The sequence below is a fragment of the Abramis brama genome (genome assembly GCF_963993115.1).
Source record: "Abramis brama genome assembly, chromosome: 10".
Classification (NCBI taxonomy): Eukaryota; Metazoa; Chordata; class Actinopteri; order Cypriniformes; family Leuciscidae; genus Abramis; species Abramis brama.
The window spans coordinates 5,740,584-5,768,489 of record NC_139972.1 but is presented as its reverse complement, the minus strand read 5'-3'; the positions used below and the strand labels follow the sequence as shown (position 1 = coordinate 5,768,489).

At 38.1% G+C, this 27,906-nt stretch overlaps 1 protein-coding gene across 2 annotated transcripts in view; it reads left to right on the top strand.

The window, feature by feature from the left end:
- gucy1a2 (guanylate cyclase 1, soluble, alpha 2) overlaps positions 1–22,416 on the top strand; it is a 33,832-nt gene extending 11,416 nt beyond the window's left edge. For both annotated transcript variants that reach the window (XM_084126125.1, XM_084126126.1), the window contains exons 4-9: positions 29–837; positions 8,220–8,375; positions 10,008–10,337; positions 14,922–15,065; positions 18,304–18,458; positions 20,912–22,416. In XM_084126125.1, the coding sequence (XP_083982251.1) occupies positions 29–837; positions 8,220–8,375; positions 10,008–10,337; positions 14,922–15,065; positions 18,304–18,458; positions 20,912–21,122 (1,805 nt within the window). In that variant the 3' untranslated portion in view covers positions 21,123–22,416. The remainder of the gene's footprint in view (positions 1–28; positions 838–8,219; positions 8,376–10,007; positions 10,338–14,921; positions 15,066–18,303; positions 18,459–20,911) is intronic.
- The last annotated feature ends 5,490 nt before the right edge of the window (positions 22,417–27,906 follow it).

Sequence of the window (27,906 nt, the reverse complement as noted above, 5' to 3'; positions counted from 1 at the left end):
TAAACACGTTTTGCATTATTTTGCACAGGCGTGGACTTCGCCGCCATCCGCGGCCGATTCGGGGAGGAGTTCTTCGGCTTGTGTCTGGAGGAGAACGAGAGGGTTCTGCGAGCTCTCGGCGGGAACCTGCAGGACTTCTTCAACGGTTTCGACGCTCTTCTCGAACACATCAGAACGTCCTGCGGCCGCCGGGCTTCGTCCGAGGCTCCCTCTTTCCTATGCAAAGATGCTCCTCAGGAGAAGGAGGACACAAACGCGCAGAGCGAGGGAGGACGAACTCTTCTCCTCCACTGCTTCAACCCCGACCCTACGGTGGGCGTGGCCATGCCGGGATTGATCCGAGCCGCCGCCCGGCGCATTTACCAATCAGATGTTTCGGTGGAGGAAGCTCCTCCCACATGGCTTCACACAGCTAATGAGGACGGCGAGCTCTCGGCTGACTCCTCCCCCTCGTCATCTCCATCTCCACCTTCATCTTCATCTCCTGCTTGTTTGTCGTTCCTCATTCGAGAGGTTCGGACTCAACCCGCCTCCTCGTCTCCACACCCCCGCCAGCTGTCGCGCTCGCCGCTGGATTTGCGCATCGGTCTGAGCACGTTTTGCCGGGCTTTTCCCTTCCACCTAGTGCTGGGACCCAACATGGAGGTTCTGCAGGTCGGGGAGGGACTCCGAAAACAAGCCAAAAGCGACCCACACCGAACACTCACATTCAGCAACAGCTTTGAGCTGGTGTCTCCCAGAATCCCCTCTTCCTTCCAGAATATTCTCCTGCGGCTTTCCACGCCGTTCACCATTCGTACACGACCTGACGGATCGGCGCTCGACGGCAGAGAGAAGGTAAGAGTAGCTGTGTAACTGATCTGAATTTGTGTTGTCTGTTTTGACACTGATTCGGACTGTTTTGAACGATTCGTTAAAAGAAACGATGATTCATTCGCAATACAGGCCTCATTAACTCTGATTCTAGCCAACTGAATATACCAGACACATGAACTGATTAACTGAGGGAACCTTCTTATGAGTTCAGAAGAAGGTTTTTGGAGACTACGGTGCCCCTAAAGGGACATGGTGATGAAAATATATATTTCAATGCTTCTGCGATATATATCAGCCGATATATCGGTTATCGGCTTTCAAATATAAAAAATTATCGGTTATCATTATCGGCCAAAATTTTCATATCAGAGCTAAAGAAGGTTTTTGGAGGTTTTTGGAGACTACGGTGCCCCTAAAGGGACATGGTGATGAAAAAATATATTTCAATGCTTTTGCGATATAAATCAGCAGATATATCGGTTATCGGCTTTCAAATATAAAAAATTATCGGTTATCATTATCGGCCAAAATTTTCATATCAGAGCTAAAGAAGGTTTTTGGAGGTTTTTGGAGACTACGGTGCCCCTAAAGGGACATGGTGATGAAAAAATATATTTCAATGCTTTTGCGATATATATCAGCCGATATATCGGTTATCGGCTTTCAAATATAAAAAATTGTCGGTTATCATTATCGGCCAAAATTTTCATATCAGAGCTAAAGAAGGTTTTTGGAGGTTTTTGGAGACTACGGTGCCCCTAAAGGGACATGGTGATGAAAAAATATATTTCAATGCTTCTGCGATATATATCAGCCGATATATCGGTTATCGGCTTTCAAATATAAAAAATTATCGGTTATCATTATCGGCCAAAATTTTCATATCAGAGCTAAAGAAGGTTTTTGGAGGTTTTTGGAGACTACGGTGCCCCTAAAGGGACATGTTGATGAAAAAATATATTTCAATGCTTTTGCGATATATATCAGTCAATATATCGGTTATCGGCTTTCAAATATAATTTTTTTTTTCGGTTAACAGTATCGGCCAAAATGTTCAAATCAGAGCTAAAGAAGGTTTTAGGAAGTTTTTGAAGACTACGGTGCCACTAAGGGACATGGTGATGAAAAAATATATTTCAGTGCTTTTGCGATATATATCAGTCAATATATCGTTATCGGGCTTTCAAATATAAAAAATGATCGGTTAACAGTATCGGCCAAAATTTTCATATCGGTGCATCCCTAGTTTTTGAATTCTACATATAGCCCCTTTAAATAGTTTTAGTTAACGATAAAAAAATGTGCAATTATGACTTGTGAAGACAAGATACGAGTTGCATTTTGCCCCCTTTAAATGCCTGTTTATTGTGCTATCATACCTATGCATGATATTGCATTTTAATATTTGTATTTGGCTCTGTTTTTTCCCCGCTGTGTCCCATCAGAACTGAAACTCACTTTCTTATCGCCAACACCGAGCTCATTCAAAAGCACTGATACATTTCAAGGTTTTATCTTGGTTCCGCGTCATTTAGCAGGAGCTTTTATTTTTATCTGAGTAATTTGCAGGGTGCTGATGGCAGGAACAGGCCGTCCCGCTGGAGACATCAGTGCCTCGCTCAAGGGTACAGTGGGGATTGTGTTAGGAGAAACTTGGTAACAAAGCACTTTTCTTCACTGTGTGTGTGTGTGTCCTGAAGCTGGCTACTGGACTGAGGAAGATAAATGTCAACAAATATAAATAAATCGCATAACACAGTGTCAGCACTAAAAGAGTGGGATGCAGTGCAACAGAAATAATTATTTTAGAAATAATAATTAAATAATAATTCTGTAGTGACATCATGACTAGAAATGGTGCAATTTAAAGATACGACTAAAACTAAAACCATAAAAACTAAGTTTCATTTAAGTGCATTACTAATAAAAAGTATAATAATATCTAAATGATATTAAAATAACACTGGGCAACATTAATGAGTGCAAATGTAAATAAACAATATAATGACAGCCAATCAGAACATATTTTATATTTTATTTTACAGCTGTGAGCAGGAGGATTTTGGACCAATGAGATTTTTAGGAGGTGGAACTGGAAACCAGTTTGCATAATGTTGAATCCGTCTGTAATAGTGTACAAGAACATAATTAATGCATCTATAATCATAGTACACTGAAAATAGTCAAGTAAAGGTGCTCCTGTTATTTGTGAAGTGTGCATCTGTGTTTGCATTTTCAGTTCATATTGTCCTCGATCCCTTATGCAATAGAGGATCAGGAGGTTATGACCGTTTTCTCTTGACTTTAGTTACATAAAAATGCAGATGAATGTGAGCCGAACGCTGCCAGAGAAGTTTTTCCACATGTATGAACCTAAAATATGATGTAATGAATTTAGCCCATTGCTAACGCAGACAAGGGTTATTTTACTTGACTTTGTAGTCATTTTGTTTAGTGCTTTTGTGCACTTTTATTAGTTTTTGTTCTTTTTAAATATTACTAGTAAGGTTTAATTTATTTTTGTTCATATTTTAATTGTAATTTATTTTATATATATATATATATATATATATATATATATATATATATATATATATATATATTATTATTATTATTATTATTATTTTTTTTTTTTTTTTTTTTGGTGAATAATTGTATTATACTTATACTTAAATATATATAAAGTGTGTGTGTGTGTGTGTGTGTGTAAATATACACATATATACAGTATATTTATAATATATATGCATACATAATTGGGTGTGCACACACACACATATATATATCTATATAAATATATTAATGTATATACACACATATATAAACAAAAACTTTAATGTTAGATGCGATTAATCATGATCAATCGATTTTACAGCACTATTATAATATACGCATTTTATAACAACACATATTATATTATTGTATTATATTATAATATATATTATAATATATTTTTTTATTAATTTAAATTTTAATTAATGAATGTGACAGTAGAGTCAAAGGTATGAATATATATATATAGCCTATATATACAGGTGCTGGTCATAAAATTAGAATATCATCAAAAAGTTGATTTATTTCAAGATACTTAACAGGTGAAACTAATATATTATATAGACTCATTACATGCAAAGTGAGATATTTCAAGCCTTTATTTGTTATAATTTTGATGATTATGGTTTACAGCTTATGAAACCCACGAAATCAAAATCCCAGAAAATTAGAATATTACATGAAATCACACAGTAATTACACAGTGATACCATGGTCATTGAACCAGGTTTTGGTTCTTTTGGCAGTGTGGGCCGGTGCAAATCCTGCTGGTAAATGAAGTCAGCATCTCCATAAAGCTTGTCTGCTGAAGGAAGCATGAAGTGCTCTGGAAATGTCCTGGTAGACGGCTGCGTTGAGTGGACAGCACAGTGGACCAACACCAGCCGATGACATGGCTCCCCAAACCAACACAGACTGTGGAAACTTCACACTGGACTTCAAGCATCTTGGATTGTGTGCCTCTCCATTCTTCCTCCAGACTCTGGGACCTTGGTTTCCAAATGAGATACAAAATTTGCTCTCATCAGAAAAGAGGACTTTGGTCCACTGTGCTTTATTAAATCCAGAGTCAACGCAGCCGTCTACCAGGACATTTCCAGAGCACTTCATGCTTCCTTCATTTTCCAGCAGGATTTGCACTGGCCCACACTGCCAAAAGAACCAAAACCTGGTTCAATGACCATGGTATCACTGTGTAATTACTGTGTGATTTCATGTAATATTCTAATTTTCTGGAATTTTGATTTCGTGGGTTTCATAAGCTGTAAGCCATAATCATCAAAATTATAACAAATAAAGGCTTGAAATATCTCACTTTGCATGTAATGAGTCTATATAATATATTAGTTTCACCTGTTAAGTTGAATTCTTGAAATAAATCAACTTTTTGATGATATTCTGATTTTATGACCAGCACCTGTATATATGTAATAACAATTTACAATTAACATTTTTTTTTTTTTACAGTTTTAGTTTTAATTAATGAATGTGACCATAGAGTCAGTGGTGTCAAGAAGATATTGTATGATATGATAGAAAGACCCAATACTTGTGTACTTGTGTATCCTCAAAAGTATGCACTGAATGAAGCATGTATGAATTGGAACACACACACACACACACACACACACACACTCTCTCTCTCTCTCTGATTAGCACCTTGTTGCGCTCTGGAGTGCAAATGTCTTTCTAAAGCTCCCCTCTTCACCCCTCATTCTCTTTAATCTGTTGTTCTTTGAAGGATGGTGTTGTCAGATCTGATGTGTGTAAATGTGTTTCAGTTTGTCACAGAAAGCCGTTTGTTGTCTTGTCATGTAAAACGCCGCTGAAGTTAAAAGCTCAGAATCAAGGTGGCTTTGCTAACAGAGAAAATAAATAATTAAACAGAGGAACAGATCATGAAATGAGAAGTCAGGTGTCAGTCTCAGTCTATCCATCCATCCATTAAATTCTGTTCAATTCTCAGTTCAATTCTGAATGATGCACAGCCATACTCTGGTGTGGGAATCTTTAATGATTTTTTAAACAAATAAAATGTGCTCACAGATATAGACTGCTGTAGAGAAACACACACACACTCTGCTTATATTCTGCTGGTTTGCACATCTTGAGATCTCTCTGACAATGATATGTAGAGTGATTGATCCTGAACTGTTTGTTATGGAAATCTGTGTTTCCGTGTGTGTGTGTTGAAGCCAGAGGAAGCATATGTCTGTGTCTCAGGGCCGATTATATATTTATTGCATGGTTCTATAAACGGTTCCACTGCAGTGAAGCTTGAACTCTCGCCAGGATTGTTCCTGCAGGATTCTGCTGTGCTGAAACCCTCTCAACGCAGGAGGCAAGGTTCAGCTGATGCTGGTTTAGATCTTCAGTATTTGTGGTGTAATGGTTTTGTAACTCTTTAAACAGTCCTGGTTTCAGTGTAAAAAAATCTCCACCTTATTCACAAACAACATTTCAGCTTAACCAGTTGCTGAGTCATACATAATTAAAGTCCTCGTTTCTATGTAAATTACAGTTACGTAGATTGTGCCTCATTCACTAAAGTCAACACAACTACTATTCAAGCTGTTAAAGGGGGGGTGTAATGCCCTTTTCACAAGATGTAAAATAAGTCTCTGAGGTCCTCAGAGTGTGTATGTGTAAGTTTTAGCTCAAAATACCCAACAGATATTTTTATATCGCATGTTAAAATTGTCACTTTTTGAGGGTGAGCAAAAATGCACCGTTTGTGTGTGTCCCTTTAAATGCAAATAAGCTGCTGCTCCCGGCACAGGGGGCGGAGCTTCAAGAGCTCGTGTCCTTTTGCCTCACACACACATGCACTGAACATTTCAAAAACTTTTAGTCTTTTTAGTCTTTCAAACCGGAGTCAGACAATGATGGAGAGACTCAAGAAGAAGTGACAACATGTAGAAGCAACAGGACATTTCTGAATGGTTAGTTGATGAATTTATGAAGCTGATGTGTAGTTATCTTCTAGTCATTGATTAGCATATTCTGTCATGATAATCTATAAATCGTGTTCAGGGGGCGGGGTTTATGTAAATTCTAGGGTTGGTGATGTCACTAACCCGGGAGGAATGTGGTGTAGTCTCTACCAGCCGTTTGTTGTAGTCCTTAAAAAGCGATTTCTTTAAAAGCAAATATCTCCCTTTGCTTTGAACTTTGAGCGTTGTAACTTTGCAGATGTTGTTTATGCTCAAACAGCAACATTACACACTAACTAAAGTTAGAAAAGTCAAATCATAATCAACCACCCCTTTAAGGGGTTATATAGTGAGTTATGTTTAGTACAGTGATTATTATTTTCTCTGAGTGTGGGTTATGTTTAGTACGGGGGTTAGTAAGGACTGCAGTGTGTTAAGTGTGTTTTGGTATTCAGTGTGTTAACTCAGTATCTTTTAAAAATCCCTCATTTATAAAAGCATATCAATCTGAAACTAGAACTAAGTTATCAGACACACCATTTTCTCCTGTTGGTCCATAAAACAGGTGAAAAAACCACAAACGCTGAACGTGTCCCTGTGTGACTGTACGGTGACCCTGAGCGTCACAGTCCACCGCCGCTTACACAGCAGGACAAATATATCGATTTCACACACCGTCTGCTTTTCAAATGCTCTGATAGAAACAAAAGAGAATTTGGGATGTCAAAAGAAAGTTAATTACGAAGAACTGTGATTATGTTTACAAAAATGCGTGTGTGTGTGTGTGTGTGTGTGTGTGTGTGTGTGTGTGTTTCCTCGCCTCAGTCCCGGCTGCGTAAATGTATTATGCAGAGTTGGGGAGTTCTGCTTAAATAATGCAGTATGCTGCAAGACTGGGCCGTGTGTGTGTGTGTGTGTGCGTGCGTGTGTGTGTGTGTGTGTGTACACTTCTGTACTCCAACTCATAACTCTGAAACTTCCCTGTTTCTATGGCGATAACAGGACTGTGTCCTTAATCCAGCAGATGCACACATACTTGAATACCGTGCAGTTTTGCTGTCAGGTTTCAAGTGTTCATATCTACACACTCAAACACACACACACACACACACAAACAAACACTTTTAGAGTTGTGTCAAGTAACACATTGAATTAAACTAGAAGTTTTGAAGTAGTAAGACTAAAATAGAATTTTATTGTAAATATTACTCCAATAATCTTTGTTTTACTTACAAAATCAAAAAATCAAGTTAATTACCAAGACTCATGATCTGAGGAAACATTCACAAATTGTACAGCATGAGTTACACACTGAAATACCATTTCAGTGCTGCATGCAGACGAATTAGAGGTGCATTCTCCTAACAAATGCAGATTCATTGCATATTCTAGATATATTCTCATAAAACATGCAAAGAACATTGAATAGTTGTTAAAGAATTCCACCATAGCAACCGAATCCTAATAAAAGAACAGCCTCTCTCTCTCTCTCTCTCTCTCTCTCTCTCTCTCTCTCTCTCTCTCTCTCTCTCTCTCTCTCTCACTCTCTCTCTCTCTCTCTCTCTCTCTCACTCTCTCTCTCACTGGATCTCATCACATCACTTGAAGAGAGAGAGAGAGAGAGAGAGAGAGAGAGTGTGTCTGTGTGTGTGTGTGTGTGTGTGTGTGTGTGTGTGTGTGTGTCAGATGTGAAATATACAGCACTAAAATCTGATATGCTTTGTTGTTTTTCTTGACAACCATGTAAACATATTCATGCGAGTGTGTCTTCATAGCAACACCAACTCATCGAGCTTATTGCATTAATATTAATTCTCTGCAAATAAATTGAATTTGTAAAATGATATGCATATTTGCTTTTCCATTTCAGCACTTTACTTTCCTTTCCTTATATGTGTGTGTGTGTGTCTCTTTCAGGTGATGGAGCTCAAAGGTCAGATGCTTCACCTCCCTGAATCAAACTCCATCATGTTCCTGGGCTCGCCGCGTGTTGATAGGCTGGAGGAGCTCATGGGGCGGGGCTTACATCTGTCTGACATCCCTATTCATGACGCCACACGTGATGTCATTCTGGTGGGTGTGTCAAACGACATCATTAGGCTTTCAATGCATCGGTCGTAAACATCATACACTCTAAAAAATGCTGGGTTGTTTCAACCCAAATTTGGGTCAAATATAGACAAACCCAACCGATGGGTTACAAATTTTAAATTGGGTTTGTCCATATTTTACCCAAATTTGGGTTGAAACAACCCAGCATTTTTTAGAGTGTACAGTTAGGCTAATGAATTATGCTACTTGATGAAAGAAATGTGATCATTATTATTAATAAATGTAAGTATTTATTGAATGTATGTGCCTTTCATAATATATATTTCTATTGCCGTTGTTTTGGCTTCAGGTCACTATATCACTTCCGTCATTTATTATAATCACGATAGTTCCAGTTCTGGATGTCAGTGTTGTTATTGTTTACTAAAACTAAAATTGAAATAGATATGAAATGAAAAGTTTTTGGGCAAGTTACTTTTAAAAGCATTACAATATTGCATTACTCCCAAAAAAATTGCGTTACTTAGTTACTTTTTATGAAAAGTAATGCGTTACATTACTTTTACGTTACTTTTTCTCACCTGGGCTAGGCTTGCTTATTTGTTTTTTAATAACAATAAAAAATATAAATATTTTTGGCAAATGTTAAGGCCCTTTCACACCAAAAGTGAAATGAATAAGCCTCAGGCTGAAGGAAATGCATATTTACGCCTGTACAATAGATGGCGCCGCTTAAATAAATCATTCTGGATGAACGAACAATAAGATACAGGAGAATGAAGTTCAACACTCTTATTTCTAAATCTAATCTAAAGTAATTTTTGCTTATTAGTATGGTTGAATTAGATCATTGAAGATCAGCAGCAAATACATTGGTTAATAAAGTGAGATTAAATACATAAAGTATATTTGTGTAATTTAATATAGTTAATTTTAAAAGTTTTGCATAAAATTCTGAGATTGCATTTGACTGTTTTTATTATTCATTTTGAGGAATATTGAATGTTTTTGTGCAAGTGAGAGGAGTAAATGCATGTTCACATTTAGTCTAGAACTAAAATAACCATCATGTTTACACACAACACACAAACACACACACACACACACAACACCTCCTCACTTTATTTCTCTCAACACGAGGACAAGAGAGCTGTCAGTCAATAAATGTGAAAAAGTAACTTGCGTTACTTATTTGAAAAAGTATCGTTGTATTATTGAAAGTATTACAACAAAATGTTGTAAATTGAAAAAGTAATGCATTACTTTACTAGTTACTTTGAAAAGTAATCTGATTACATAACTCAAGTTACTTGTAATAAGTTAAACACAACTCTGGAAATGAATAACTCATAACTAGTAACGTAACACATTACTTTTCATAAAAAGTAACTAAGTAACGCAATTAGTTACTTTTTTGGGAGTAACCCAATATTGTAATGCATTACTTTTAAAAGTAACTTTCCCCAACACTGCTCATAACTGATGACTTGTGTATGTTGGCGAACAGGAGAAAGCTCTGGATTTTGTTGTAAAATTGAAAACGAAATGCGTTACTTTACTAGTTACTTGAAAAAGTAATCTGATTAAATACCTCAAGTTACTTGTAATGAGTTACACACAACACTGGTAATGAACATCTGATGACTTGTGTAGGTTGGCGAACAGGCGAAAGCTCAGGATGGACTGAAGAAGCGGATGGATAAACTGAAAGCCACGCTGGAGAAAACACACCAGGCTCTAGAGGAGGAGAAGCGCAGGACCGTGGACCTGCTGTACTCTATTTTCCCGGGAGACGTGGCTCAGAGACTGTGGCAGGGACTCCCGGTTCAGGCCAAGAAGTTTGATGACGTGACGATGCTGTTCTCGGACATCGTGGGCTTCACCGCAGTGTGTGCGCAGTGTACGCCGATGCAGGTCATCAGCATGTTGAACGAGCTCTACACACGCTTCGACTACCAGTGCGGGATACTGGACGTCTACAAGGTAAACACACACACACACACACAGACACTGCACATCTGTTTATCCATCCATTATTAATATTATTATATATCCATCCATCTATCTAAATATTGTTCCATCCAACATCTATCTGTCTATCCATCCATCCATCCATCATTCTATCTATCTATCTATCTATCTATCTATCTATCTATCTATCTATCTATCTATCTATCTATCTATCTATCTATCTATCTATCTATCTGTCTATCCATCCATCCATCCATCATTCTATCTATCTATCTATCTATCTATCTATCTATCTATCTATCTATCTGTCTATCCATCCATCCATCCATCATTCTATCTATCTATCTATCTATCTATCTATCTATCTATCTATCTATCTATCTATCTATCTATCTATCTATCTATCTATCTATCTATCTATCTATCTATCTATCTTCCATCTATCTATCTATCTTCCATCTATCTTCCATCTATCTATCTATCTATCTATAGATTGTTCAATATCGTTCTATTGTTCTGTCTATTGTTCTTTCTATCTATCCACCCATCCATTCATCCGCAACGTCCTAACAACGCGCTAGCAACCATCCAGAAAAACCTAGCAACTACTCTAAACTCCTGTCACAATCCACACTCAAGGAGACAGGGAAGATCCAAGCGCAGTATTTTTATTGGGAAATCCGTAATCGTAATCCAGTCCAGGCAAGGGTCAAAATCCAAATAAGCAATCCAACACGAGAAACAAAACAAGAAACAAGCAAAACAGACTTCCAGAAGTGGTGTGATGAATAACAAGGACTCCGTAACAAACACTAAAACAGGCAGGGTATTTATACACACAGAAACTAACAATCATGTTGGGGAACAGCTGGGTGCAATGAACAGTGATGAGTGCAGACAAGGATTGTGGGGAATGCAGTTCCTAATGAGAATGACACCGTGGGGGAAGAGGACCTCTAGTGGTTACCCAGGGAACACAAACCAGACACTGTGACAACTCCCTAGCAACTACTCTAAACTCCCTAGCAACCATCCTGCATCCACCCTAGCAATCGCATAGAAACCCCCTAGCAACCTTTATCCTCTATGTATGACCTTAAACTTTCAAACATTGTCATGAAAACTTTACACATCTAGTTTCAGCTGATTATTTTCATGCTCACTCTGACCCTTACAGTGAAGTAAGCTGTTTATTTAGTCTCCAAAAACAACAAACTATTCCATACTGCATAAAGTCTATTTGAGGAACATTGAAAGTTTTGCACTGTGACATTATTTTAAGTGTTTGATAGTCAGTGCCGTGATGTGGACAAAAATAGTGTTTTTTACTCTAACTTATGTTGATTTAAAAACAAATATTAAAATCTTTTTTATTGTAAAACTGTTTATTGTTTTGATTTGTAATACTCCACTATATCAGAGTTCTGCTCTGGGCCGTCATGACAGTTTAAAAGCCTTTAGTTCAACAAGCTGATCTTTAAAACACCGATACGTGTTCAATGAAAAGGCACTTAGCGAGTGTATGTCAATAAATTGGCATTATAAATGGCAGCAATCCATTACTGCAAATACAAGTGTGTGTGCGTGTGTGTGCGTGTGCGTGTGTGTGTGTGTCTGTTTGTGTGTGTGTGTGTGTGTGTGTGTGTGTGTGTGTGTGCGTGCGTGTGTGTGTGTGTGTGTGCGTGCTGCTGACGTCAGCTCTGAACCACACAAATACACACAGTTTCTGTAGCTTGTATGCAAATGCCATTTGCTCTCACCTTGTTGTTGTGATTCCTCCGCTGTGCATCAGTCCGTCTCAAGAGAGAAATATTAATATTCATGTGTCCATCACCTGCTTTGTGTTAAGTGTTATTCATCAGAGAGCGTTTATAATCTGACAGCAGCCGCCTGTGAACGTCAAGAGGCTGAATCTGAGCGTGTGTGTGTGTGTGTGTGTCCCAGGGAAAGCAAGAATTGACAAAAAAGTAAATGTGTACCTTGAAATGCAATGTAAGTCGCTTTGGATAAAAGCGTCTGCCACATGTATAAATGTGTGTGTGTGTGTGTGTGTGTGTGTGTGTGTGTGTGTGTGTGTGTGTGTGTGTGTGTGTGTGTGTGTGTGTGTGTGTGTGTGTGTGTGTGTGTGTGTGAAAAACGGAAAAACGTGTGTGTGTGTGTGTAAGCTTGACAGGGTGAATCTCACAAAGACACATCTCGCATTTCACCCCAAAATCAAAAGGAAATAAATTATATCTTACATAAACAAGGTGAAGTGTATTTTATATATTAGGTTATTTATACAATAGATTAAAGATGTAAAGAAGCATATATATAAATACATACACACACACACACCCCTGGGCAAAATTGTATGACAATTGTATTTTATCAGACAATAACTACTCAAGATTTTGCTTTAGTATAATTTTCGGGACAATTAGGGCCGGATTCGGGAACAGCTTAGATTCCGGGACTGTCCCGAATTTTTCAGGACGTCTGGTCACCCTAAGTACACAGCTTCACAGTTAAACTAAAATCTCCAGTGACAGGCCCAGAGTAACTGACAAAGCCATCGGTTCTGGCACGCTCACTTTAGCAGAGAAACTGGCCATCTGGAATGGACATGTTTGACCAGCGCTTGGTTCTGCGCGAGACTAATGGTTTGACACTTTGGCCAGTTTCTCACAACTGCCTTTTCTTCATGAACACTGTCTTTACACTGTTGGTAAACTCTCAGCACTGCTGACCGGGAGCAACACAAGCCTCGAGCTTCAGAGAGACTCTGACCCAGTCAACCCTTTAAGACCGACGCTCCGTGTCTCTGTTTAAGAGCCGATAGAAACTGAAAACAAATGGCTAGCTCAATAATTCTGCATACAAAACCAGAGACGTTACACGTTCAGATCAAGCCAAGCGTTGTTTTCTCCCTCTAATGAGCATTTAAAACACACAAATGCTTAGCACGTCTTTGCACATGTTCTATAGATCTGTGATTGATAGTTACGTCTTCCGATGGCTCATAGATGTAATTTTACTAAAATATGTAGAAGAAAAAAAACTATTTAAATTGGTGTTTTATGTTTATTGCACTTTTGAGCTATTTATCTCTTTACTATTGAAAATTACATGCATAGTTGGGGGTGTAAGGATTGTTTTGATGTATGGCATATGAAAATGCTCAAAAGAATGACAGCACAGCATGTAAAAATACTAAAGCCCTATTCGGACGGGATTAGCTTTACAGGGGTAGATGGAGTGATGTAACTTTACCACAGGACGTCTGTAATATTAATGGCCAATTCGCACAGGATCAGAGATCTCAGTAAACCAGCAGAAGTGGGAGAGTAACTCGCTTTACACACCGCCGTCACACTCATGTGTGTGTTACGCTGCTTCCTGATATCACGTGCGCAAACACACATAACCTATATTTATGTATATAAAACAGTTCTGTCCGGAGGAACGATGTATTAATGAACTTCAGATTGGATTGTGTTGGTAATAGACACTTATCTAACGCTAAAAGATGTTTCGCCTCTAACAAGTGCTGTCGATCTTCTCTCTGATCTGAATGGTGTGTGTGAAACACTTGAGTTTTGCCACAGACTCGTCCCAGCGTCTAGAACGCGACTGATGCTTTTTCAAGCGTCTCCATACTTGAAAAAAACACGGAAAACTACTTTTAAACAGGAAATATTTACGTACATATTGACAGCGGGTCTATCCGCACGGGATCAGGATCACCTGAGGTCATTTTCCCAGACCTTTTTACAGAAGGTAAAAGTCGCTGTAATCTTTCCTGACATTGTCCGTGATGATCACTGAGATGAGACATTCAGACGGGACTAAAATCACAGAGAAGCTCTGGTGATTATTACTTTACCCCTCCTCTCCATGTTAAACTAGTCCCGTCCGAATACGGCTTAAGAAAATTAATGTGGTTCAGATAACATAATATTTTGAGTTTCTATTAATTAAACCAATTTCGTTCATTGCATTAACTCAATTTTTTTTATTTCAATGAACTAAAAATTTTAAGGCAACCAGGTAACTTTCTTTTTTTTAGTTAAACCAACAATCATTTTTTATTTTTACAGTGTACGGCATTAATCTAGAGAACTACTTACAGGCATGTGTGACCCTGGATCACGTCACCAGTCTCGAGTCGCACGGGTATATTTGTGGCAATAGCCAACAATACATTGTATGGGTCAAAATTATAAATTTTTCTTTTATGCCAAAAATCATGAGGATATTAAGTAAAGATCATGTTCCATGAAGATATTTAGTAAATTTCCTACCGTAAAAATATATAAAACATGTATTTGTGTGAGTGAATGCTGCACAATCGCCAACATAAATGAACAACTTTAAAGGAGATTTTCTCAATGTTTTGATTTTTTTGCACCCTCAGTTTCCAGATTTACAATAGTTGTGTCTCGACCAAATATTGTCCTATCATAACAAACCATACATCAATGGAAAGCTTATTTATTCAGCTTTCAGATGATGTATAAAGCTCAATTTCAACAAACTGACCCATGTGACTGGTTTTGTGGTCCAGGGTCCACATATGTGTGTGTGTGTACAGTAAAATCTTCTCTCTCTTCGCAGATCGAGACGATAGGTGATGCGTACTGCGTGGCGGGCGGCTTGCACAGGAAGATCGACAGTCACGCCAAGCCGATCGCACTCATGGCCCTGAAGATGATGGAGCTGTCCGGGGAAGTGCTCACGCCTGATGGGAAGCCAATCAAGGTGAACCAGTGCTGACGTTTCGAAAACTAGTCAAGTCTTCTTTATTTATATACAATACAGATCGTTTCAAAGGAGCTTTGCAGAAAGCTCTACTAACACTATAGTGTTGTTATTACTGAGCTGACGTCAGTTCAGTATGGCTAAGCTATTTTTTTGCAGTATGCATACTGTGCCTAGTGTACAATTCTCTGTTTCTATTAAAATACCCATTAGACACACTTATTTGCGGTATTATAATATGTTGAGTAATGCCAGCTCACACAAGGTGGGATACAATATCCCATAATGCAATGCACGTGACTTAATCTTTCCTTTTGACTTCCTTCTTGACTGATTATTTGATCAACCTGCCAAAACTTTTTTATTATTTATTGTATTAAGATTGCCACACACACAAAAATAATATATATATATATTTTTGAGTTTTATAATATTTGTTTCTGATGACTGGACAACACTAAATTAAACATGCAATGAACTCATGTGACCAAAATGTAGATTTTTTCAGGGATGTGAGTCGCACTGAAGTGCCTCAATAGGGTTTCATGTTTCTGATGTCGTTAAGCTGTTGTTGTGTGTTAAAACGCGCTTTTCTATTAGCATTTGTTCATTGTGCATGATGGCGGAGCCACGGTATAATGTGTCTAACGGTGGCACACTCGTGTGTGTGTGTTGTGTTAAGGATCTTGTGTTTAAACTCACTGTGGCGACGGAGTGGAATCTGGTCGCCATGGATACGGCGGAACACTCCAAGTGCTTGGCGCTAATTGATTGCTACATTGTTGCTCTTTTCTCCCATTTAGAGGGAGTCAACGAGCGCATCGGTGTGTGTGTGTGTGTGTGTGTGTGTGTGTTTAGAAGCATCTCTGGGCATGTTGTGCCACGTCTATATTGTAATGAATGCAGCAATGATTGTGTTTGTTTGTTTATTTGGTAACACTTTACACTACCTGAGTTAACATGAACTAAGAATGAACAATACGTCTTCAGCATTTATTAATATTAGTTCATATTAATTTCAACATTTACTAATACATTATTAAAATCAAAGGTTGTATTTGTTAACATTAGTTAATGCTCTGTGAACTAACATGAACAAACAATGAACAGCTGTATTTTTATTAACATTAAATAAATTAGAGATTAATAAATGATTAATAAATGCTGTATTGCTCAATATTAGTTCATGTTAGTTAATACATTCACTAATGTTAACTAATGAACCTTATTGTAAAGTGTTACCGTTTAGGTTAACATAGTAAATAGTACAACACTGTTGCATGCATTAGATTTCTTAAGAGCCTCTACTGTAGTCTAGTTTGTTGCGTGATTGACAGCACTGTCGGCGTGACAACAAGGCCATGAATAATATCAGGGTCGTCGCCGCGGACGACCATGCATCATCATTAAATGTGAGTGTGTGTATATTGGTGGACTCTCTGTGACATGAGGGCGGCAGTAATAAGATGCCCTTTCGATAACGCCGCTGTTTATGAGCGGTCGTAATAGGCCTTTATGTGTGATTCTCGTGTCTGAAGCCACTGTCAGTGACATTAGATTCATTAGATCCTGGCGATTAAGCAGATCTGCTGTGATCTGTCCTATTCTGTCCTGAGTTTGATTGACAGCTGTCAGTCACACGCTGCTGCCCTCGTGAATTCTTTTTCAGCACTTGGTGTGTGTGTGTGTGTGTGTCTTGCACTCTTTGACAGTATTGGCTCTTATCTAGAGTTTCCATGGCGATGCTAGTGTGTGTTAGGTTGTTAAAGGTACACACACACACACACACACACACACACACACACACACACACACACACACACACACACACGCTCATATCAGCTCAGTTACAAAACCCAAATATCATTTTAAGGCATCATAGGCTGTTAAAAAAGATTAGCTGTGAAATGATGATGCTTTATTAGATATCTTATTTTAGCCAAAACATAAAGCAGCATTGCATGTATTCTTCATGGATAATGCAATCCCAGAATGCATTGCGACGAATGAAAGAATGCATGTGAGGCGTTCGCCCTTTTGCGTGTGTTGCTAATACTTCAAAATATGCACAATCAATACATACCATATACAAATATTAGTTGAAATATTTTATTTTTAATTGCATTGAAATTATTTTTAATAATACTGTTCAGTATTGAATGAAATGTATGTTTTATCAGCATTTCTCTTTGTTGAGAGAAATCTGGACTACGTGTATCATTTAATACTGAGAAATATTGATACAAATAGAATAATAATCGACTTTTTGCCCAATATTTGTGTTATTTTGTGTGTTGTTACACTGGAAAAAAAATGTTTGCTCCTTGTTCAGTTTGCCTAATCAAAGCTAAAAATGACAATTGTTGAACATTTTATCACAACTCAATTTTATTGTGTTCAGTGCACTTTAACTAATTTTTGTGTGTTGCATTAACTGAAACTGCACGGTAGAGCTGCACGATTAATCGTTAAAAGATCGCAATCTCGATTCAAACACCCATGTGAACTTATTCACTATTAATCAGTAATGAAACAACTGAAGTATTAATGAGTGAGTCATTGAATCATTCACTCAACCGATTCTTTTAAAAAGAATTCATTCAAATTAATTAAATGTTGAGGTTATGTGATATTTTTGAGTAAAGACAAAGACCTGTTAGTGTTTAATGTTCAGTTATGTTGGTGTTGAGTTTGTGTTTGTGAAGATTGTGTGGTTATAATCGTGCTGAAGAGAAGAATTGAGGTTAGGATGGTTATAACTCTGGTTAACTCTATTGTTTGATGTTTCATTCAATGAAAATATCTGTGCTAATATCAGTTCAGTGACAAACTAAATATCCATTTCTAAAATTAACGGTGCACATATGAACACCCTTCATATGTGTTGAATATGACAACGTTTTGGCACCATAAAGTTGTAAATACAAGTGGGAAACTCTGAACTTTATCTGATATTCCAAGTTGGGCGTGTGTACGTGAGAAAATATGGTGGACACAATAGATAACTATAAAACAATGAAACTATAAGTCGCATGTACACTATGCAATAGTATTGTGCATTTATGATAGAATATAGACCGATTTCTGAGTGAAAAAGGTAAATCCTAAACTCATTTTTTTCAGTGTATTTTATTTCTAATTGAAGAATTTTGCAACAGACTCTACAGCTGCATTGAAGCGATCTGTATTGCATAAAGCGCTATATAAATAATCTTGAGTTTTCCTTTCATCTCTGCAGCTGAGGATCGGCATCCACTCCGGCTCAGTTCTGGCTGGAGTCGTCGGAGTGATGATGCCTCGCTACTGTCTGTTTGGAAACAATGTCACGCTGGCCAGCAAGTTTGAGTCGGGCAGTCACCCGCGCTGCATCAACGTCAGCCCCAGCACATACCAGTGAGAACACACACACACACACACACACACACACACACCACTGATGTGTAACTCTGCTGCAGTGGAGACAGTCACACCTGTTTCTATGGCAACCTGCTTCTGTCGAGATCGTTAAGGATGATACTCTGCAGTCAAGTGCAGCTCTGAAGACCTGCTCACACACACACACACACACACACACACGTGTTTCAATATGCACCAATGAGCACCTGTTTTTGTAGACATCTACACTCAACATGAATAATTATGCATAGACGAACAAACACTCATGTGCACGCTTATACACACTCGACATCAAGCGCAGAGATAGACCCACACATGCACTCACTTATGTGCATATAAAACATACACACACACACACACACATGCACGCTTACACACACTCGACATCAAGCACACAGGCACACTTATATGCATATAAAACACACACACACGTGTATGCTTACACACGCTCGACATCAAGCACACACTTTTGTGCATATAAAACACACACATATACATGTGCACGATTACACACACTCAACATCAAGCACACATGCACACACTTACATGCATATTAAACACACACACACACACACACACACACACACACACATGTGAGAACACACTCAACAGAGAACATCCAAAATACAGTTTTGTGTTTATTTTATCGCACTTTCACCATGTGCATCTGTAGATTTCAATGGCAATACAAATCTTTAATGGCTGTTTTCTTAAAATTAGTTTTTCTCCACTTCAGCAACACTTACATCAAACTTTACAGTTTATCCCATCATTTACTCACCCTGAAGCCATCCTAGGCATACATGACTTTCTTCTTTCAGACTAAAACTGAGTTATATTAAATTATATCTTGGCTCTTCAGCTTTATAATGGCAGTGAATGGAGGATGAGATTTTCAAGCCCAAAAAAGTGCATCCCTCCATCATAAAAGTGCATCTATCCATCATAAAAGTGCATCCCTCCATCATAAAAGTGCATCCCTCCATCATAAAAATGCATCTATCCATCATACAAGTGCATCTATCCATCATAAAAGTGCATCTATCCATCATAAAAGTGCATCCCTCCATCATAAAAGTGCATCAATCCATCATAAAAGTGCATCAATCCATCATAAAAGTGCATCCCTCCATCATAAAAGTGCATCTATCCATCATAAAAGTGCATCCATCCATCATAAAAGTGCATCCCTCCATCATAAAAGTGCATCCCTCCATCATAAAAGTGCATCCCTCCATCATAAAAGTGCATCAATCCATCATAAAAGTGCATCTATCATCATAAAAGTGCATCCCTCCATCTTAAAAGTGCATCTATCCATCATAAAAGTGCATCCCTCCATCATAAAAGTGCATCAATCCATCATAAAAGTGCATCTATCCATCATAAAAGTGCATCCCTCCATCATAAAAGTGCATCTATCCATCATAAAAGTGCATCTATCCATCATAAAAGTGCATCCCTCCATCATAAAAGTGCATCTATCCATCATAAAAGTGCATCCCTCCATCATAAAAGTGCATCTATCCATCATAAAAGTGCATCCCTCCATCATAAAAGTGCATCCCTCCATCATAAAAGTGCATCAATCCATCATAAAAGTGCATCTATCATCATAAAAGTGCATCTATCCATCATAAAAGTGCATCCCTCCATCATAAAAGTGCATCCCTCCATCATAAAAGTGCATCTATCCATCATAAAAGTGCATCTATCCATCATAAAAGTGCATCTATCCATCATAAAAGTGCATCCCTCCATCATAAAAGTGCATCAATCCATCATAAAAGTGCATCTATCCATCATAAAAGTGCATCCCTCCATCATAAAAGTGCATCTATCCATCATAAAAGTGCATCTATCCATCATAAAAGTGCATCCCTCCATCATAAAAGTGCATCTATCCATCATAAAAGTGCATCCCTCCATCATAAAAGTGCATCCCTCCATCATAAAAGTGCATCAATCCATCATAAAAGTGCATCTATCATCATAAAAGTGCATCTATCCATCATAAAAGTGCATCCCTCCATCATAAAAGTGCATCCCTCCATCATAAAAGTGCTCCACACAGCTCCGGGGAGTTAATAAAGGCCTTCTGAAGTGAAGCCATGTGTTTTAGAAAATATCCATATTTAAAACTTTATAAACTATAATTAATGGTTTCTGGCAACTTCCGTACGCTTGTTCACAAGAGAGTCGAGTTTCGGCTGAAGGGTGACCTCTTACCCGACGTATGGATGTGGATAAAAATGGATATTTTTCTTATAAAAACCCATTGCTTTGCTTCAGAAGGCCTTTATTAACCCGTATCTAACCCTAACAGAAAACTTTTTGAATTTACAGTTAAAACAAACATACATTATATTAGTTTTTCTATATGTAGTTTTTTCAGATTTATCTCATGCATATTTAACTTCTTTTCCATTTGTTTCCCCCTCGTTTCTCAGACTCCTGCGTGACGACCGCTCGTTCACCTTTATCCCTCGCTCCAGGCAGGAGCTTCCCGACAACTTCCCCAAAGAGATCCCGGGAATCTGCTATTTCCTGGAGGCGGGGAAATGCCAGAGCCACCCCTCCCTCACCAGCACTCGCTCCGCCCCCATCCGGAAAGTGTCCTATAACATTGGGACCATGTTTCTACGGGAGACTAGCCTCTGAGATGGCCCCGCCCATTCGCTATGACATCACTTCCTGTAGACTAGTGTTGCCTGTGGCAACTTGTTGCCCCGCCTCTCGACCGGAGCGTTCGTCCTTAGAGGCGGGAACTCGCACGAAAGGGGGCGGAGACAATGGCCCCGCCCTTTAAAGGAGCCATGGATAATTGTGTTCTGAAAATACAATAAAACAAATATATATATATAGATATATATTTAAAATAAAGCCTTCTGCTCAACGGCATAGCCAAACAAAGACATACATGGTGTACACATGCAAATACTACAGACAAACTCATGTAAACACACATTCATTTCTTGCAGCATTGCAGGTTAATAGAATTCACATGGATAACTTGGTGCCTTTACCTCCTAAACACACACACACACACACGCACGCCACAAACATGCATTTATCTCTATCATTTTACACACACTGCCATTAACCGCTGTTAAATCCTTTGTGTGTGTGTGTGTGTGTGTGTGTCCTCTATTAACCATTGTTAGATGTGTTTGTGTGCGTGTCCTACCATTAAACGCTGTTAGATTGTGTTTATGTGTGTGTGTGTGTTTGTGTGCATTTTGTATGTGTGTGAATGTGCTCAGTGTGTGTAAAGAATGAGGTCGTTTCAGACATCTCACATCTGCGGCATGTTCTCATTTTAGCTTCTGTAATAAAGTCGCAGTTCTGTGTATCAGAAACATGACTGCGTGAATGTGCACTGTTCACTTATTTAATCAACGCTCGCTTTTGCAATATAAGCTTTTTTGAAGCGTCATAAAATGCAAACGCACCTGTCGGCCTCGATGCCGGTTACATGTAGGGGAAGGGACACAAATTATCCGAATACTGTTCAGTAAATTCGGACTGAATCCAGATGATTGAAGCAGTTTATAAGATGCACTTTGGCTAGATTAATTATTATTTGTATGTAAATGTGATTGTCATGCAAATTTTTATGCAAAAGTTAATAATAGTTCTCAATAATCCGTTCTCGATCACTATTTAACAGTTCATAGCTGATATTAAATGCAAAACGGTAAATCAGGAATCACCTTTATGCGGCAAAAACGCTGAGAACTCGCATGATGCAGATGGCAGATGTGTGAAACGGGTCGTGTGTGTGTGTGTGTGTGTGTGTGAATACAGTTTGAGGTCACAGGAAGGTACGTGGTAATGTCATCATTCATTTCGGTCACATTTGATTAATTCAAGATCACATCCAGACGTGTCAGTCATTTTTATGAGGATGCCAATAAAATCGATTCATTTAAGTTTTATGGTGTCAGACTGCTGTGTTAGTGCTCTCTTTACATTGCTGTTTTTCTTTTCTTTTCTTTTTTTAGAAAAAAAAAGACCTGTATGACTTTCTTTATTCAGTACAACACAAAATAAGTGTTGTTGGTGTATGCAAATGAGATTAGAGGTCTATTCCTGACACAAGCGTCAGAAGATTATATACAGTAGCACACAAATTATGACAGTTTATGGTGTCTTTTACTTTACTTTACTTTACCGAATTACTTTATGGTGCTGCTTGACTTTTCCTGGTCCCCATTAAATTGTATTGCACGGTAAAGCAGTGTGACCATTCGGCTAAATATCTCCTTTTGTTTTCCACAGAAGAAGGAAAGTCATACGGGTTTGGAACGAAATGAGGGTGAGTAAATGATGAATGTTTCAGGGGTGAACTGTTCCTTTAAGAAAAGTAAAAGCACAAGGTAGTGTGTGTGTGACTGTGTGTCAGTACCTTTAGAGTTGAAGTGCACACTACTGTTGCATTTCTTCACCGGATGTGCACAGAGAACATCAGTCAGTCACACACCACTTGTGGACGTTTGGCTCAGTCATGGTCCAGTCTTGTGCATTTTTATTCAGCTAAATTTGTCTCAGAAAAGGTTACTGTATTAGCATAAAGCATTAAAAGATATGTGATGCTATAGTGCTATTATCATGATTATGAGTTACACAGATACAATTATTAAACACAAGCCAAATCAACAATGATATAATGGCTGATATGTCCTTTACATGCAATCTGCAAGCAATGACATCATTACTGTATGGCACAAGCTGATTGGCCTCTGCTGATCCTGCAGCCAATGAGATCGCTTGCTCAACATTTCAATAGTCTGGTTGGTTGTTGACTGTAAGCTGAAGTTCCTCTGAACCCCTCCTCCTCCCCAGCTCCACCTGCCTAGATCTGCGATGGGATTTATGTATATTATTAATGCAGCAGCGGCATATCTTACATGATCACTGCAGTGTGTCTGTGTGTGTATACCTGTAATAACAGCAGTAATAGTCAGCAGAAGCAGCGTAGCAGATCTAATCCACCAAGACCAAATACAGTATTGCCATATTCAATGCTAAAACTATTCATGAATGAGTTGTCATGAATGAAATACATTTATGAAAGTCTTTGTTATATATATTTATTTACTCTAGCAAAGGTTAATCGTGAATTGGAACTCACCTTTAAATATGCACTTAGTGTTTTTGTCTTGTTTCCAGTCCAAATATCTAAAAATTCTTAGATTAAGAAGCATTTACTAAATAAGTAAAATGACATAAGAAATTCTATCTTGTTTTCTGATAAAAAAGTGAGTTTTTGCTTAAAACAAGCAAAATGATCTGCCAATGGGGTAAGAAAAAAATTCTTAATTTAAATGGAAAACAAGACTATTTTTCTTACCCCATTGGCAGATCATTTTGCTTGTTTTAAGCAAAAACTCACTTAATTTTGAAATTTAGCTTTTAATTTAAGTGGAAAACAAGAAAATTATTCTTAATTCAACTGGAAAACAAGATTATTTTTCTTAACCCATTGGAACATAATTTAGCTAGTTTTAAGCAAAAACTCAGAGAACAAGATAGAATTTCTTATGCAATTTTACTTATCTAGTAAATGCTTCTTGATCTAAGCATTTGTAGATACTTGAACTGGAAAAAATACAAAAATGCTAAGTAAGAAAAGCATTTTTTGCAGTGTGTGATTTAAAATTAGCATGAAAACACACCTCGAGATCAGGGAGTTAATTTATTTGATTATTTTCGATTGCATCCAGTGATCTACAGTCTGACAGGAACAAACGTCTCTGGTTTGTGTTGATTAGTGGCTTGATTTGCATGCATGTGGTTTTGGACAGTCGCATTAGCCAGATGAGCTGGGTGTGAGTTACAGATGGACAGAGAAGATTTATCTTTGCATATGCAAAATCTTAATGAGTAAGACAGTGATGATCTGAATTCTCCTGCGAATGCCAGTGAGTGACTGACTGAGATTGTGTTGACTAGTGGCCAAGAGGTGAGAAGTGGGCGTGTCCTGTTAAAATAAAATACTGCCCAATATTGGCCACACCCACACAGGAAACGCCCAATCATGGTAAAGATTGAGTGGCCACGCCCACTTTGACAGTTAACGCTGATTGAAATTGAACAGGAGATGGAAAACATGTATGTGTGCAGTTTACATTAGATGATGGAGAAAAACAGCATGATGAACTGGATATTCAATGATAAAAATGTAGCACTCGACTTGATTTCCCTGATCAGGAATTGGACGGATATGGACGGATATGGACAGAAATCTTTGTTTTGTTTTCATCAATTTACAGGTTATAAAGTTTATTATAGCTGTAGCTGTGGGTGTTTTTATGTCATGTGGTCAAAATCTCATGTTATTAAAGATGAAGTGCTTCACACAGGCTATTTAAGACAGTGACTCAATGACAAATGCTACACTAAGAAGCTCTTCTCCGCTCCTCAAATACATAAAACATTAGCCTTTAATAATATTTCTTGAGTAAAGAAATAGCTGTACTTATTCAAACAAAGATCTTTATTTACCTTTGAATTGCAAACAAGCAGAGACGCTCCAGAATGTGTGCAGCACTTCATTTCAGATTGAGGAGGGGAGGAGTTATGAGGTTTGACTGACAGTTTGAAGAGCCAATGCAGTTACAACGTTTAGTCACAAGCTCTTTTTAACACTTTTCATTGGTTAAATATACTTGCAAAACTCACACACAGACGAAATGGGAGACCAATAGTAGCTTATGGAGTAGTATGAGTATGAAGAAAGAAAATAAAATGAGTTACAGCAATTTTTAAGATCTTCTGAATCATGGTTAAGAGTGTTTGAGGAAACCTGTTTGAAGACAATCATTTTTGCTCTTCTGTTTGGTGCCACTAATGGTGTTGTAGTTTGCATCGGGGTTTCTCTGTTTCATGCATCATTTAACCAGAAAGCCAGTGAGAGGAAGGTTATGGTTTTGATGGATGCTTGTTGAGACTTGCCTTTCTAGCAGCTTCTATATAGTGCCCTTTTCACAAGATGTAAAATAAGTCTCTGATGTCCCCAGAGTGTGTATGTGAAGTTTTAGCTCAAAATACCCCACAGTTATTTTTATATAGCATGTTAAAATTGTCACTTTTTGAGGGTGAGAAAAAACACACTGTTTTTCTGTCTGTTCCTTTAAATGCAAATGAGCTGCTGCTCCTGGCACAGGGGGCGGAGCTTCAACAGCTTGTGTCCTTTTACCTCACACACACATGCACTGAACATTTCAAAAACTTTTAGCCTTTTATGTTCAAACCGGAGTCAGACAATGATGGAGAGACTCAAGAAGAAGTGACAACATGTAGAAGCAACAGGACATTTCTGAACGGTTAGTTGATGAATTTATGAAGCTTATGTGTAGTTATCTTCTAGTCATTGATTAGCATATTCTGACATGATAATCTATAAATCGTGTTCAGGGGGCGGGGTTTATGTAAATTCTAGGGTTGGTGATGTCACTAACCCGGGAGGAATGTGGTGTAGTCTCTACCAGCCGTTTGTTGTAGTCCTTAAAAAGCGATTTCTTTAAAAGCAAATATCTCCCTTTGCTTTGAACTTTGAGCGTTGTAACTTTGCAGATGTTGTTTATGCTCAAACAGCAACATTACACACTAACTAAAGTTAGAAAAGTCAAATCATAATCAACCACCCCTTTAATAAGCTTTATTGGAAAACAACATAAGTAAATAGGTGTGTGATGATGTATGTAGTTTCTGACAGAACGCTGTCTGGCGTTTAGAATGTTCTGCCATGTTCTAGAACAGCGTGGCGTGTTCTGCGATAGAATAAAGTAATTATATCGTATTCCTCTTCTCATAATAACATTACCACAGTAATCAGCTCATTACTCATTCATTCTGACATCATAACATTCAGCCAATCGAATTAAGGCGCATAATTACAGACATGGCAGATGAGCGGCAGCGTGTGTGTTTGAGCCGGTGATTGAACGAGGAACGTTGTGTTTCTTGTTTGTGTAATACTGAAATTTATATTTATGAGAAACTACACCAAGTAGAAACTACTACTGCTTCTGTCAGCGGTAACACAAAACTTTTATTAACCGCTGAAAGCTTTATATTTTCTGAAGCGTTTGCGAGTTTGTCAGTGTAAAAGTGCACAATGTTTCTAAGGTGTTCTGAGTGTTTTTTAGCACGTTGCTATGTGGTTGCTAGGGTATTCTAGTTCATCACTAGGTGGTGCAAGTTATGCACCAAAGTTTAACCCTCAGGTTGATTTTAAGTGTAAAAATTATCATAATCCATCTTAAAAGACTAAAAATGCCATGGTAAAAACCTGTTAACTGGTTAACGGTAACTCTATACGGTGAAAAAAAACTGTAATAGATCTACTGAGATATTTCTTGTACTTTTACAGTAAAATAGAACCTACTGTTAAAGGTAGCCTACAGTTTTTGGAAGAAAAAAATAACAAATCATCTTTTAATTTTCAGTGAAAAAATGTGAATTGACATTCCCAGAATTCTCCAGAGCTCATATTTTCTTTGAAATAACTTGTTCTTATTTCAATAACATGTCCTGGGGTTTTATGCGACATCTTATGCTGTTGAATGTTCATTGCATTATTTTAGTGTCATCATTATGATAGTGTTTTGTATTTGTTTGTATGACACTGTGTGCACTTTCTTTTTATATTTTACGGTAAAGTGGAACAGCTGCCGCGGTTGTTTACTTCTTATATACAGTTTTACCGATATTACGTGACTATAACAATACTAGCATATACAAAATCCCGCTCTATCACATTTTCCCATGTCGCTTCTATCCTGAAACTCTCATGGGAATGAACTGAAAGTCAAATATCCAGCTAAAGCAATAAAACACATCTTCGGTCAGTGTCAGAACACACACACACACACACGTACACACAGCAAACGTTCACATGCCCGATGCTCCGAATTCTGACTGAACTATTTTCATCCCTGAGAAAGATCAGAGACGTGTTGAATGTAGCGGTGGATCTCCCTCAGGGTTATGGTGGTGGAAATAAAATGAATTAGGCTACTGGATTAAAGGCTTCCTGTCAAAAATGAGACATCTTCCCTAGACGCGCGCACACACACATAACAAGCTCTCAGGCACGTCCTCGAGACACCGGCTCTTAAAGAACATACATTTACGAGACCCCTTTTTCTCTCTCCATCTATTTTTCTATCTCGGAAGCAGAATAGTGCTAAAAGGCGAGGGAGACTCTGGAGTGTCCACGTCTTCTGAAAGCGTGACTGTGAGTGTGTGTGTGTGTGAGAGAGAGGAAAAGCCCAACGCCTCAGGAAAAGGTGATAGTGCGACAGGGACCTGCTGCTCCGTCTACTGTACTGACCGTCAAAAACACTGACCTTTCTCTGTGTGTGTGAAGAAGGAAGAGTTTTAAAGGAAAACTGTGGGTGATTAAAACTGTCTGACGCAAACCAGCCACGCAAAGCGG